Genomic DNA, 15,096 nt, shown 5'->3' on the forward strand with positions numbered 1-15,096 from the left:
TGAGTCACCGTTAGTTGCTACGCTGCTTTGTAATCATATTCCTACGTCAACGAGGAGTAACGTCTAAGTTTTGGTTTTGAGGGCCAAAGCTAATCAGCAGCGTGTGAGTTAGTGTTTGAACTGAAAGCCAATTTCTTCCCTTTTGCTTTGATTACAAGACCCAGCGGGCGAGGCAAGTTAAACCAGAGAGCATTGCTGTAGACTGGAGGTTCTAAAAGCTGTTGAGTTGATGAAAGCAATACATGTAGAGCTTTACATGCAATCAATCAATCAATGTAAAATTATCTTGGGACTGGATTGTCTTCATTATACCTTTGCTAAACAGCAGTCAGTGTGTACACCTCTAACGTTGTTGTTTTTCCCATCTTGCAGTCTGAGTGGTGCATCTCCTTTCCTGGGTGACAACAAGCAGGAGACTCTGGCCAACGTGTCGGCCGTGGACTACACGTTTGACGAGGAGTTCTTCAGTAACACCAGCGCCCTGGCCAAAGAGTTCATAGCAAGACTCCTTGTCAAAGATCCCAAGTATGTATGACACCTCTGTGATATTTGAGACAGGAATTGAAAAACATCTGCTTCAGGCGGTGACTTTGAGGGTATCAAGTAGATGCTCTCTAATGTATAGTTACAGCACTGCGTGAGCTGGATGGGAAAAAATTTAGACAGTTTCCAAAAAGAGTGAAGTAGGGATTGTTATTTTCATACAATTTGTTATTGTGTAGGTTCTTTTTATGAATCGATAAGTCTAAATAAAAATTGTGTAGCTTTTTTATGTGGACTTCGATGCTCTCATTTGTGCTGTATTACATTACTACATGTGCCACGCACCGACGAAAGACAGATTTCCATTATTGCCTGCATTACATGGGCTATAAAGTTTTGAACGTTTTTAAAATGTGACAAAATAGTGAAATGTGCTCATCGCAATTTCCCGCAGTCCAAGCTGAAGTCTTCAATTCACTTGTTTTGTCCAACCAATAGTTCAGAGAATCTCTCACATTTCTGGTTGATGTCTGCACATTTGGTTCTGTTACAAAACCCCAATTTATTAAGTAAGAAACAAAGACCTTCATCAGATCTCTGCTAATGCCTCTGACATTGTGTTTTGTATTTTGCATCCAGCAGTTGTATTGTTGCTTAAATGATGAATCAAAAGGAATTCATTTTCTGCCAGTCAAATAAAGGATTAATCAGCTAATCTTTGCAGCACAAGAGTGAACCTATCAGTCAATTCAACTCACAGGAAAATGCTTTGAGACTCAGATAAATGTTCAACTTTATTTCTAAAATTCCATAAATCCATTTTGGCAAATCACTCTTTGAAGTTCATCTTTCTGAGTACATCTGGAACAAGAGTGTCAACTTGGGACTTCAAATTACTAAGACAACAGCTGTTTGCCAATTGTATTGGATTTTTTTAAAACTCTAAAAAGATGACAATAAAATGTTATATAGGCGCACAGCAGATATTCCAAATAAAACTCCCCTGTCACTAGAGACAATTGGGTACCTTAAACTGTGAACGTCTCTCTTTCATTACCGAGCTTTTACTACGCTCTCGCTTCTGTTTCTTCAGAACAATGGAGCGAGAGCGAGGGGGTTAACTGGTGTGAATAATTATGGGTGTGGAGATAACTTCATTTAGAGGATCAAGTAAGAACAGAGACCGTAAAGGGCGGGCTGCTTTAAACAGTGGGCGAAAGAGGACAGTGACTTTACAAACTTCAACTAATGGGGCTTTTAGAAATCCCCGACCGAGTGCATCAAAATAGAACGGCTTTTAATTGATCTACATTGTGAGCGGATATGGACCCACTCTGTAGACAGGATGATGAATGAAGATTCCCTAAAAGAAGACACGCATTACTGTTTAATAATCACCATGACACCAGACGGCACCAGCAAAGCTGCTGTTCACTGTGATTATACCAGTGAATTTGTTAACTTTGTTTTTACTTTGCGTCATGTATGTGTGAGCACAGTTGGAAACCGGGATGTGGTAGTGAACAGACGTGGACTGGAGGAAGTGGTGGGCGTACTGGACCACACCAGTTTCCCTAATGGTTTTATTGGCTTATGTTGAAACAAAACAATGTCTTGTTGTTTTCATTGTTAGTTTATAGTCTTTGTGATAAGGGAAGTGGTGTCTGTGCTTCTTAGTTCCCTAAACGACTGGCTTGACTTTTATTTAATTTCAGATGGTAATCGAATATACTGTAGATTATTGACATTCAGAGTGTTAGGCTGTTAATCAAATATAATCCCTGTGTGGATGGAGTGCTGACTTGTTTCATGTTTTGAAACCATCCTGTCCGTTAAGATGTACGTATCCGGGGAAATAGTAAACAAATTGATTTGTCTCAATACCTTTTATTTGAGGTGGCGTTTAAGAGAAGTATGAAGTGTTTCAAAAAGGAAATGAGATGTTTTACGTCAACAAAGGTCAACATAAAAAATATTAGGTCATCACATTATTTTTTTTTTGTTGTATGAATTTTCTAAATTAAATTTAAACCCTAATTGTGTTTGAGGGGAGGTTGTTATTTACACAGTGGCCACGATGGCCAGTTTAAGCAATGGATCCATGAGTTTGATGGCTTATTAAACATCAAAACACTGGGACACATGTTAGATGAACTAGATTTCACTTTGTTAGAAACTAGAGGAAAAAACAACTTCTTTACTCTTAAGGTGTTGGAGAGTTTATGGTGATTCGATGACTGTAGACTGTACATTTTTTCACAGCTTGATGGGAGTGGCATTTTGTTATGTCCATGTGCACACAGCTGTGTCAGTGTAATCCCTCGTTCAACTTGTCCACTGCTCTCATGGACTGCTGACAGTAATCACTGTTTCTGACTATGACCAGGAGGACAGTTGCATTTATGAATTACAGGTGCATCTCAAAAAAACTGAAGATCATGGAAAAGTTTGTTGTGATCACCAGAACCAGACTGAGAGAGTAAAGACTCAGGAAACCTTTGAAGGTGTTTTGAGTTAATTAGCTGACTAGAGCTGTTCTCAGTTCGACATTTCTATATTAGAAATTCTTTTTTCTAAAACTGTACTACATTTTGAGATACTGGAGTTTTGATTTCCGTGAGCTGTAAGCCGTAATCATCAAGATTAAATCAAAAAAAGGCTTAAAATATTTCATGTGTAATGAATCTAGAATAAATGAAAGTTTGAAGTCCTTTTTGAATTAAAATACGGAAGAAAATAAACTTTTCCATGATATTCAAATCTTTTGAGACACATGTAAATCTTTTTGTAGATTTAATTGACATTTTAAAAAACAAAAAAAAAACACATCTGCTGTCCCTTATAACCTGGTGCTCTTAGAGTGGAAAAGAAATAATTTGAAAGTGAAAGAAATATCATCTGCGTGTGGGATTAAAGACATCCAATTTAAGTTGCACTTAGTAATTGTGTGTCAAGACACCTTAAAGAAGGCAACTGTGGGGATACTAGTCGATGTCAAGGTCAAGGTGTCTTTATTAGTACCCGAGGGTAAAATTTTGTGCAGACAGGAGACTTTCGGCAAACCATACATAAAAACATCAAAACAAACAATAAGCATAGAACATTATAAAATATCCAAAGCCTAAAACTTCTAAAAGGAACATGGCAGTGTGCCTCTACACCACCACCCCCTAACCCCCACCCTCCTTACCCGCCCGCCCCCCCTGGCTAAAACACATAAGGTGCTATACATAACAAAGAGTGTCATCTACTGCTATTTTTATTCATTAATTCTATGGCAGCGGGAACAAAAGTATTCCTGTATCGTTTGGTTCTACACCTAGTGGCAGCAAACCGACATCCAGAGGGGAGGAGCTGAAACTCAGCATGTAAAGGGTGGGAACAGTCTCCAATAATGAAACTCGCCTTATGCTGTAACTGATTGGAATAAAGACCTACAAGGTTGAGTTGAGATTCACCTATGATCTTACTAGCCCACCTAACAATTTGGTTCAAAGAATTTTTGTTCTTCAAAGACAAATTTCCAAACCAAGATACAAGGGAGAACGACAAGACCGATTCAACAAAAGCATGGTAGAAAAGGATCATCATAGATTCATCAATAATGAAATCTGGACAACTTTCTGAGGCAAAACAGACGCTGGTGACCCTTTTTACATACAGACTCACAATTTTTTTCGAAAGTCAATTTAGAGTCTATGACAGTCCCAAGATATTTGTAGCTTTCTACACAATCCACCGCCTGGTCTTTGATGACCGTAGAGTAATAATTAGAAGCACTGTTTCTAAAATCTATGATCATGTCTTTTGTTTTTTCTATATTTAACTCCAAATAGGATTTGTCACACCAGGAGACAAACTCTTCAATAATAGGACCGTGACCAGATTCACCATCATTTAACAAACTCACAATAACTGTGTCATCAGCATATTTCAGTATCGTTCTGTTTGTATACATGCTTTGGCACATGTTAGTGTACAAAATATAAAATAAGGGTGAAAGAACACAGCCCTGTGGTGAGCCAGTCGATGTACACAGTAAATTTGACAAAATGCCATTTACTCTCACCCTCTGTGTTTCATAACCTGCTAACCCATCTTTATTAATGGATTTATTGTTAACCACCAATGAGTGCATGGAATTTGAATCTTCTGTGCAACACGCCACCTGTAGATGACTTTTACTCTTTAAGATTCAAAATAATTAACATTAATAATAGTAATTCTTGTTGCTTTGACTATTAAAATGTTGTGTCACATCAGAAAGCAGAGAATGAGATGATGAACTAGCAACTCCTGGAACTGCCAAATATCTAAAGACACTCATCAAATATTTTTCTGCTCCCTTAATTTGTGTACATTTTCTATTTACAGAAAGAGAATGACTATTCAGGACAGCCTCCAGCACCCCTGGATCAAGGTTGGACTCTTTTCGCTGCATGATGGCATCCCTGTTAAATTTAAGTTATAAAATTCACATTTGCATCAGTTAACGTTTAAAAAATGTATTTAGTTGAATGTTTCCAAGCCTCAACCAGATATTATACCAAAAATATTCAGAAGATTTGGTTATCAATACAGTTGTTGTGTTTGTGAAAACAGCCAAAAGACACTCAACAAGCACTGAGCCGAAAGGAGTCGGCTGTCAACATGGAGAAGTTCAAGAAGTTTGCAGCTCGAAGAAAATGGAAAGTAAGTGTCTCTAACTTTAACACACCCACACTTGAGCTTCAGGAAAGACAATTACTGCATGTTACAACAAAACCTGCCTAGTAACTCATCACTCATTCCCAAAACATTGCACTTTGACAGCTTCTTGCCAAAAAAAACCTCCTCAAATGTTGAACTTTTATGTAACCACAATTGCTGCAGTCTCGCCATAACCATCAGATTTACTGCCGGTGCTGCTTTAATGGTCGTCCCCTTGTCTGTTCTGGTTTGTCACGGCTTACCCAGCACTGCTCCCAGTCTGCAAGAAATGATGGGATTGTTTATTTGTGGTGGTTTGGCCGTGCTGTCACGCCATGTCTCTGTCTTCAGCTCGAGGTGCAACTAAGAATCTGGCACACTGGCAGCTTCTGGCATTGCAGTAACCTTGATTTGACTTAGACCCCCCCCACCCCCCCCCATGTATAACTGACCCCAAAACATGACAAAGCACAGACATGAGTATTGTTTGTTAAAGAGAGATTTAAGGTGACTGTCGGCCTTATGAAATATCTCAATATAGTATAAATTAAGTAAGTAAATAAAATCCTTGTGTAATAAAATCTGTAAAGCCCTGGACATACCTGCTTTTGCTTTCATATCCTGCGTTCCTTTGGAGCATAGGTTGTGCACATCTCCAGAAATTAACGCTATGCGTCCGCGAGATGCAATTCAGCACATGAACATGGGGGCAGAATGTCAATCTGACCGGCAGGTCAGCAGCAATCTACTCCCCCACACACCAACCCAGGTGGTGGCGATAGCAGTTGCTTTGCCAAACGCCATCTAATGCAAAAGAAGAAGAAGGTCAGCAGCAGACTTTAAAAAAGGAGATTTGTGGCGGGATGTTTACAATAAAACTCCTGGAGCTAGTCCGCAATTACCGAGATCGTTATGTCGTCTCATTAAAATCATAATCTGCTCTAGTGTCACTATGTTTGGTTTGTTTACGATGTGCAAATTCGGAAGTTGTCAGGGAATGTAATCTGGTGTCTGCGAGGGATGATCCGGCCCTGATCTGCCCCCTAGTGGATTCACGTTTAATCATCCAGGTACATGCAAAGGATGCAGGCAAGTGTGTGAACAATGCTGTTTGTGACGCCTACGCCTGTCTACGCCAACGCATTGTTAAAAAGCAAGTATGCAAGGGGCTTTAGCTCTTTTTACTTTTTAGGTATACAAATAAATATATTTGTATCTTAACTTATTTTCTGGGTTACATCTGTCTGTGAAAGGGATAAATGCTGATTGCAAGTAGCTGTTAACCTCAACTCTAAAATTATTGACAAACACAAAGATCCCTTCTAGAGCTTAAAACTCCTCAAAAAGACATAAGATAATAAATTGCCCTATACCTGACTGCTTTTAGATCATACCATCAGGAATGCATTGTAGATTGTCTGTAGATAAAACAAATAGAAGACGTTTGGTCAGTTTACCTTGTGTATAGATTGAGGAAAAACACTACAGTGCTTTTTGAGCTGCTGTTGGATTTTGTCCGCCGGTTGCAGATAGGCCACTGCCACTAACCCTTGTGTATTTCCGCCATTTTCTTACATTATCATATTTTGTATTTTTATGTGTGTGGATGAATGTTTTGTGCACATTTGTGTATCCAAAGTTGAGGGACAAATAAAATATTACTGTATTGAAACTTAATTTAAGGATCAACAGAGTTTTTATATGCACCCACTCTGTACAGTACATTGCAACGTACATGGTCTAGAATCAAGTCACCTAATGGTATGAAGGACAGTGGGTTATCAACGAATCTAGTAAAGTAACTGAATTTAAATAGAGCAGAAAATTGCTTTATGTCTACACGTGCCTGCCAGTTCATGGTCCCCCTAAATATGACTTGACATCAACTTGTTCCAGAGCAGAAAACCGCTTTATGTCCAACTCATTCATGAACCAACATTCTTCTCTTTTTTTTTTTTTTTTCAGCAATCCGTCCGACTTATCTCCTTATGCAACCGCCTGTCCCGCTCCTTCCTGTCCAGAAGCAACATAAGTGTGGCACGCAGTGATGACACACTGGTAAGACCTGGAGATCTGCTTCTGTTTTGTATTTAGACTGGCAGCCATAACATCTGAACTAGTACAAAAAGACATTAAATTACAGGACAGCCAAGATCTTGATCCAGTTCATTCGAGTTGATTAGGTTTGAAGCTATTAACACCATCAAGGCTTTAAACTGCATTTGAGTAAAACATCTGCAACAAGAGAACAATTAGTTTTATCTCCGCATTATACTATATAATTTAATATAAGCCAAATAAACATAAATGACAGGAGACTGGAGACTTAATGAGTTTCAGATTTATTTTATCGAAGTGCATTTTCTCATTAGGACCCCAAACTCTCAGTTGCAGCTCTGGTATTTCTTACTCGACAATCTCTGTGAGAATCTTGAGCTCCCACATGTAATTGATCTGTTCCTCATTTCCCCACAGGTCAGGTGTTTGTAGAATTGTTGGAATTTCAGTGTGTGTAACCTTAAAACCAGGTTGAGCCTCAAGGAATGTGCCTCCAGAGAAGGAAACTCTTGTTAATGTACAATTCACTTTGTATGAGAGTTGTATGACGAGTGTGTTAGCTGAGAAAGTACCTATAGTATAGGGCTGCAATCAATGATTATTTTTTATCATTGAGTAGTCGGCTATTCATATTTGATTGTTTAGTCTTTAAAATGTGCCAAAGTAGAGTTACAAAGTGGAAAGTATTTTTTATCACTGTGAATTCCTAGTTCAAAGGTCTCTTTTCCTGATAACCAGTTTGCATGTTGCCATTTCAATGAAACGAACCCCAAAGCTGTTGAACATTTTAAATGCTTTGTTATTTTAAAGCACAATCAGTGACTCAGTGATATTTCTTAGTTGCTATAGTTCTTCATATGTGACTTAACTAATTCAGGGTGAAATAAAAGGACAAAGAGTAGAGAATTGAAACCATTTTTGCTTGATAAATGGCTTAAAAGATAAATCATATCACACTTGTTGGCGATTATTTTTTTGTCAACAGACGAATCAGTTGAAATTAATAGTAAGAGAAATTGAAACTCAGAAATTGATGACTGTGGTTAAGATGCCTCGGCAAAAAATATTGTAGCGTTAGCTTGCCAAGGTAAGCAAGCATATAAAGTTTAGCCACCTGAACAAATCACCTCAAAAATAACTTTCTTCCCAGTCTATCTGAGAGTTGTTGTAAATGCTTACTTAGGATTTTTTTTAGTCATAAGATCACACCTTTATTGTCCGGGTGCGAAACTTTTTCCTTGTTCCTTGTTTTAAAGTGATGTCATCCCCAAAACTTCATGTGTCACGTTAGGTGTCAGTATAGAAAGAAAGTCTTCACAGTCATCACAATGGATGTTTTCTTGTTTTGTAAGTAAGTGGTCACTTACCAGCAGACTGTTACCAGAAGCCTACTCTGGAATTAGTACGCATAAAAGAGAAAATGAGGTAGACTGCTAAAACCTTTGCATTCTGTGTCATGAATTTCAATTTCCAGAAGGTAAAAATCCCAAATGACTGTGTGGATAGCGAAGTCCCAGAAGGCGGTTTGCTGTTTGAACATATCTGTGTTGTGTTTGTAGCTCTCTAAGGTGGTTTAGTCATGGCTCCCCCAGCAGGGAGGTTATGTTGAGGAATGTAGCTGGAGTGTCACGCTTGGCCGAACAAACGGCACATCAGCCTTGCCTTCCTCCCTCCCCCTCCCCTGCCCTCCTTCTCCCCTCCCTGCCTTCCTCCTCCTCTTCTCTTTGTGCAGCAGAGCGTCACAGCTGTTTGTGTGCCGTTCGGCTGATTCTGGCTGAAGGTCATTGGGTCACATGTCACAGACAGGGGGAAAAAAAGTCTTTGGTATATTTTGAACCTGAACTTCAGATGCAAAGACTGTTTGTTTGTTTCTGCGTGTAATCATGCATGAGGAAAAGATGAAAGAGAGACTTAGGGGGGCATGTGATAGAAGGAATTCATTGGATTAATGATCACAGGAGTTGATCATCCTGTGATCAGTAGAAGGGTAACTGTCTTTCCCACCCGTCTAGGATGAGGAAGACTCCTTTGTGATGAAGGCCATCATCCACGCCATAAACGACGACAACGTGCCCGGTCTGCAGCATCTGCTCGGCTCCTTGAACAGTTACGACGTCAACCAGCCCAACAAGGTGACTAACCCAATGATAATGTACAAAAATAATATTATATTCCTTTAGCCATGTTTTTTGAAATGTTGTATTAATTTAAAAGTGTAAATTGTTTCCAATTCCTTTTTTTTCTAATGAATCTAAACCTCCAATTCTCAGAAAATCAAACGCACACAATTTTATGCCTAGAAAAGTATGCAGTCCACTTTCCCACTTACACAGACTACTTCAGCGTCATCACTAAGGCAGCTGATTGCTCATTGGTCTCGTAACCGTTTGTCAGGGAGTCCACATGTGCTGCCTCTTTTAGGGACTGAATGGGAGTCCCTGATCATAAGATCAAGAAGTGAATTTTGTGTATCTCGTGATTTATTTTTTTAAGTCCATGCTTAATTTTCAAAGATGGCACACAAGGAATCAGAAGGAGCTTTATTGCCAAGGAATTTGCTTTGGTGTTAAGGTGCTACACGCAGACAGACATACAGCTGACATAAATAGATGTAGAAATATATAAATTTGTAATAAACATATGCAAGTTATATAAGAATAACAGAAGAATAGAGAAAAATAATACAACTGACAATATAAAAAAATAAAAATAAGAATAGAACAAAAACAATTTACATTAACAGGAAATTAACAACAAATATAAGTCAGGTTCGAGCATGATATGACATGAAGTGATATTTACATGTGCAGAGACGATTGTATTATTTGAAAGAGGGGAGTGTCAGTGGGGGGCCCGGGCTTTGTTGTTGAGGCTAGCTGCAGACGGGTAGAAGCTGTTTTTGTGGCGAAAGGTTTTGGTCCTGATGGACCGCAACCTCCTGCCAGAGGGGAGGGTCTGAAACAGTTTGTGACCGGGATGGGAGGAGTCAGCTACAATCTTTCCTGTTCGCCTCAGAGTCCTGGAGGCGTACAGGTCCTGAGAGATGGAAAATTGCAGCCAATCGAATGATACGCTGCAGCCTGCCCTTGTCCCTGGCAGTGGCAGCAGTGTACCAGATGGTGATGGAGGAGGTGAGGATGGACTCAATGATGGTGGTGTAGAAGTGCACCATCATTGTCTTTGGCAGGCTGAACTTCCTCAGCTGCTGCAAGAAGTACATCCTCTGCTGGGCCTTCTTGGTGAGGGAGGTGATGTTCAGCTCCCACTTGAGGTCCTGGGAGATGATGGTGCCCAGAAAGCGGAGGGAGTCCACAGTGGCGAAGGGGGAGTCACTCAGGATGATGGGGGAGGGTGGGGCTGGGTTCTTCCTGAAGTCCATGACCATCTCCACGGTCTGTAGTCGTTTAGTCCCGTGGTTCTTGGTGTTTTGGGAACAGGGATGATGATGGAGGCTTTGAAGCAGGCTGGCACATGGTATGACTCCAGTGAGGTGTTAAAAATGTCTGTGAACACCGGAGACAGCTGATCAGCACAGTGCTTCAGGGTGGATGGGGAGACAGAGTCCGGCCCTGCTGCTTTGCGAGGTTTCTGTCTCCTGAACAGTCTGACGTCCCTCTCTAGGATGGTAAGAGAGGGGGAGGAGGTGGGGGATGATGTTGAACTGTGGGCCGGTCAGTCGTCTGACGGGGGATGGTATCATGTCTGTTCCATTGTCTTTCAAAGCGACAGTAAAACTGGTTCAACTCGTTGGCAAGGCGTGAGTCGTTCAACATGGAAAACAGGAAAACATCAGTTTGGTCATTCCAGAGATCTGTTGCAGTCTTGAGTATGTGCGTGTATGAATTTTGAGACTGAGATGAAGATAAATTACGAGTATTTCTGCGGTGTGTGTGTGTGTGTGTGTTTTTTTTTAGATTTTTTTATAATTATATTTAAAGCTATAACCAGTGGATCAGACACTAGGTTTTCCGAAACCCAAGTCAAAACAGAAAAAACTAACCTCTAGACAGAGATTTAAATATTTCTACAAACTCTTATGACATAATATTACTTGCAAAGAGAAGGTGTCATGCAGGAAAGTCAAGTACTTTCACAGTAGTTTTTGCCCATATAACTCAAAAATGGTCTCCAAATCTAGATTTTCCACTTGAGCCAGTTCTGTCATAGCAGATTTTCCTCCGATGTAGGGAAGAGGTCATTTAGTTCAAACACTGTAACAGGCAACTATCCTAAACAGAAGATCTTTGTGTGCATTAAAAAGCAACAAATCCGCTTCTCAACAGCCAGAAGAAAAACAATTGGGCATCTACATCTAACCCAATGTGCCTGTCATACATTAAAAAATATATATACTGGGTGACATGTGAATGGATAACAGACATAGATGTTTTGAGGTGGAGGACAGCGCTGAAATAGGCCGCTCAAATCAAAGAATTGGGACTTCTTAAAGTTGAAATGTTAATTAAGCTTACTTAGTTTTTATTTATATTATAGGTAAAAAGGACTCACAGCTACATACATTTTACAAGAGAGAGAGTTATGAAGTGCAGAGGGGAGCCAAACAGTTAGTTTGTTTTTTATACCCAACATCCTGATAGTCAGGTACATATCCAGACTTAACAACTCCCTCCTTTTCATTCTGCTTGCAATTTCAGTGGAGAAGAGACACAGTTTGTTGACAGCTGATGGGCGATGGGAGACGTGATGTTATTAAAGTCAGTGAAGTGTAGAGGAAAAAGAGAGAAATTGGAAGGAGGAGAATGAGATATGAGAATATAGCAATATGGAGAGGAGAAAGACACTACTGTTAGTGACAGAGAGCTTGAGAGGTTTATAAAGACTGTAAAACTGTAAAAGGACAAAAGAAAAAAACTTTTTTTTACTACGTGTAAGCTCAGGAACTGGTTTAGTAAAGGTCATCTTGCCAATTTGTTCCATCCCATTTCCTTCTTTTCCCTCAGCTTGTATTTCTTTCCCCATGCAGACACATAAGAAGTCGATGCTGTCAAAAACCTGAGCTACATCCGTTTAAATTAATTTCCTGTATGCCTGAACTTCTGAAGAACCTCTGGGAGAAAATCAGCCTTTTTCCCCATATTTTTATGTGTAATTACGTGCTATCAGATTGAAGTTTACAGCTCCACCTTTAGCTCACATTAAAGATAGATAAACACATCATGGTCACTGAAAACTGAAATTAACTCTGTGTCTGTGTACGTGTACATTGCAGCACGGGACTCCTCCCCTTCTGATTGCAGCCGGCTGCGGCAACATTCAGATCATTGAGGTGCTGATGAGAAAAGGTGCAGAGATCCAGGCCCATGACAAGGTGAAGACTCAACTGTTTGGTGTGATCATTGTGGGTGTGGCAGCCAGCTGTGGAGTTTAATAGATATGCATTAAAGGCGTAAGAGCTGCAGTAATGAACGCAGAAGAATGTGACAAACTGGCATTTAGATTATGATGGGGGCTATCTACAGTATAAATGTACCTGTGAACTCAAAGCACAAAGTACTGTAGAGAATATCAAATGCTACTATGATAATGTTTTAAATGGTCCTTTTAGATAGATAGATACTGGATCCTTCCATTAATCCGTCTATCTATATGCAGAACAGCTTCAAAATACCTACATAACAAATGTTTTTGCTAAATAAATATAAAAAACTGAATTTTTACATAAATGAAATATACTTGAACATGGCTGTCACCGTTTTTCGGTTTTTACTTAAAATCATAAGTGGCTGGGAAATCCTTCAGTATTATGGTCATTCAACTCGATATAATCATATTGTAATTATATTAGAATATAGAGTTATCATTTTACAAAATGATGTTGCTTTAATTCATTATTCCAAGTGATTTGTAATAGCGAAATAACAAAATAATTAATTCATGCTGTTTTGTACACACTGGAGGTAGGTCTGCAACTAGCGATTATTTTCATTATTGAATAATCTGCTGATTCTCTCAAATAATTGATTTGTTGCTAAAATGCCAAGACACAAATAAAAATATCACAAGTTACTAGTCCAAAAACAAACGATTTTCAGACTACTTGACGGGCTTTAAATAAATCTTCCCTGGTTGGTCAAATTGTCATCTGGTTTGTACAGTCACTTTTCTATCTACAAAAAGTGACAAAACAAAAGGTGGAATTAAGTACAAACTGGCAACAAGCCAGCACTTGTTAGACTCACCAATCTCACGTTCAACAACAACAAGTTAGCTAGTGCAGCTCTAATTTGTTCAGAATAGTTTAACTGTAAAGGCTGGTTGATGCTTGCACATCCTCAACGTGATTCCAAGGTCTTTGTCAGATGTACTATGCTGTGCAGTATTTAGAAGGACATGTTCATATCATGTGGCAGCAGACACACTCCCAGAGAGCGTGATTTTATAGTAAAGGTCAGGGATGAATCCTGGAATTTTCTTCTCTCTTAAACCTCCAGAGTGGAGCCAACGCTATCTACTACGCGGCGAGACACGGCCATGTCGAGACCCTGAAATTCCTCCATGAAAAGAAATGCCCTCTGGATGTCCAAGATAAGGTGAATGAAGTGCCTCTTTTCCACTCTCATAGTGTCTTACCCTCACAATCACACAAACCAACACACACAGGTGCAGAAACACACGCACATACATACTACTGCTCACCACACACAGTTATCTATCAGTAGTTACTAACACACACTCCTACCTATGAAACCTCATGAGAAGCGTTACTTTGATTCCCCTAAATGTCCAGATAAGCACTCACACATTCACGCTCACCACAGCACGCACCTGGGGAGAAAACCAGTTACTCTGGCACTTTATCAGCTTATTTGCTGTTGCTATAGAAACAGGTCTTGCTGAGAAAGATTTTGTGTGAGTGTGTGTGTGCGCGCGCGCGTGTGTGCAGCCTCAATCACAGAGCTCGCTTGGGCAGATGAAATCCCAAAAGCATTTTCCGAACTCTTCAATCATTTTACCCGCTGGTGGTGTCCTCTTCTGTCAGTGAACAGTGACACAGAGTCCTCTTCCACCAGACCAGAGCTAATCTGCACTCCAGGCACTTTCCTGATTATTATCTAGTTCCTGTCCAAAGATCATTAAAGTTTCATCTTACTTTATTACACTGGAACCCTGAAATCACAAGCTGAGGTGTCTGTGTGGCACCACGTAATTATCTTGTGAGAAAGTGAAAGACCTTTTCAACACCTTTTTAACAAGGTGAATATTTTCTCCTACCTGTGTTTTTATGTAATTCCTCTAATAAATAGATCAGTAAAGGTTTTTGTTCCTCAACATAAATCTATTAGATTATATTTTAAGCAGTTCACTTTCCCACCTACACTAAGCAGTTTCTCTGCTAATGGGCTTCTGCTCTGACTGGCAGCCATAAAGTTTAAGCTGACGGATCGATTTCTAACGAGTCTGATGTCTGAACACACGGGGCAGTAAATTCAGAACACCTTGTTTAAGTAGACATGTTGGAAAGTTGCTGACTCAACTGAAATACCATGACTAACAGGACTTTACTAGCATGTCATTTGCTGTAAGAAAATGTCCACATGAAATAAAAAAAATTAGATGCCGTAAGAATAATTTCTTTCAAGTTGTGGTTGACAAAATCATCGTACTGTATATTTGAACTGCTTTGTTGTCTCCTCCAGTCTGGAGAGACTGCTCTTCACGTGGCGGCTCGCTATGGCAACGTGGACGTGGTAAGCTACCTGTGTAGCATCCGGGCCAACCCAGACCTATCTGACAGGGTAAGCGCATGCACACATTCAAATGCCCCTTGTGTTTTTTAGAGAGACCTCTTTTCAACCAAACTTTGACCCAGGTTAAATTCTTTTGAATTCTACGTTTCTAATTTCA

The 15,096-nt window shown here is 39.7% G+C and overlaps 1 protein-coding gene across 1 annotated transcript in view; it reads left to right on the forward strand.

The window, feature by feature from the left end:
- The window catches only part of dapk1 (death-associated protein kinase 1), a 50,033-nt gene that overhangs the window by 6,097 nt on the left and 28,840 nt on the right, over positions 1-15,096 (forward strand). The window contains exons 4-11 of the mRNA XM_046033988.1: positions 373-525; positions 4,858-4,903; positions 5,086-5,175; positions 7,138-7,230; positions 9,243-9,362; positions 12,461-12,559; positions 13,683-13,781; positions 14,889-14,987. Coding sequence (XP_045889944.1) covers positions 373-525; positions 4,858-4,903; positions 5,086-5,175; positions 7,138-7,230; positions 9,243-9,362; positions 12,461-12,559; positions 13,683-13,781; positions 14,889-14,987 — 799 coding nt within the window. The remainder of the gene's footprint in view (positions 1-372; positions 526-4,857; positions 4,904-5,085; positions 5,176-7,137; positions 7,231-9,242; positions 9,363-12,460; positions 12,560-13,682; positions 13,782-14,888; positions 14,988-15,096) is intronic.

The sequence above is a fragment of the Micropterus dolomieu genome, linkage group LG21 (assembly GCF_021292245.1).
Source record: "Micropterus dolomieu isolate WLL.071019.BEF.003 ecotype Adirondacks linkage group LG21, ASM2129224v1, whole genome shotgun sequence".
Taxonomy (NCBI): domain Eukaryota; kingdom Metazoa; phylum Chordata; class Actinopteri; order Centrarchiformes; family Centrarchidae; genus Micropterus; species Micropterus dolomieu.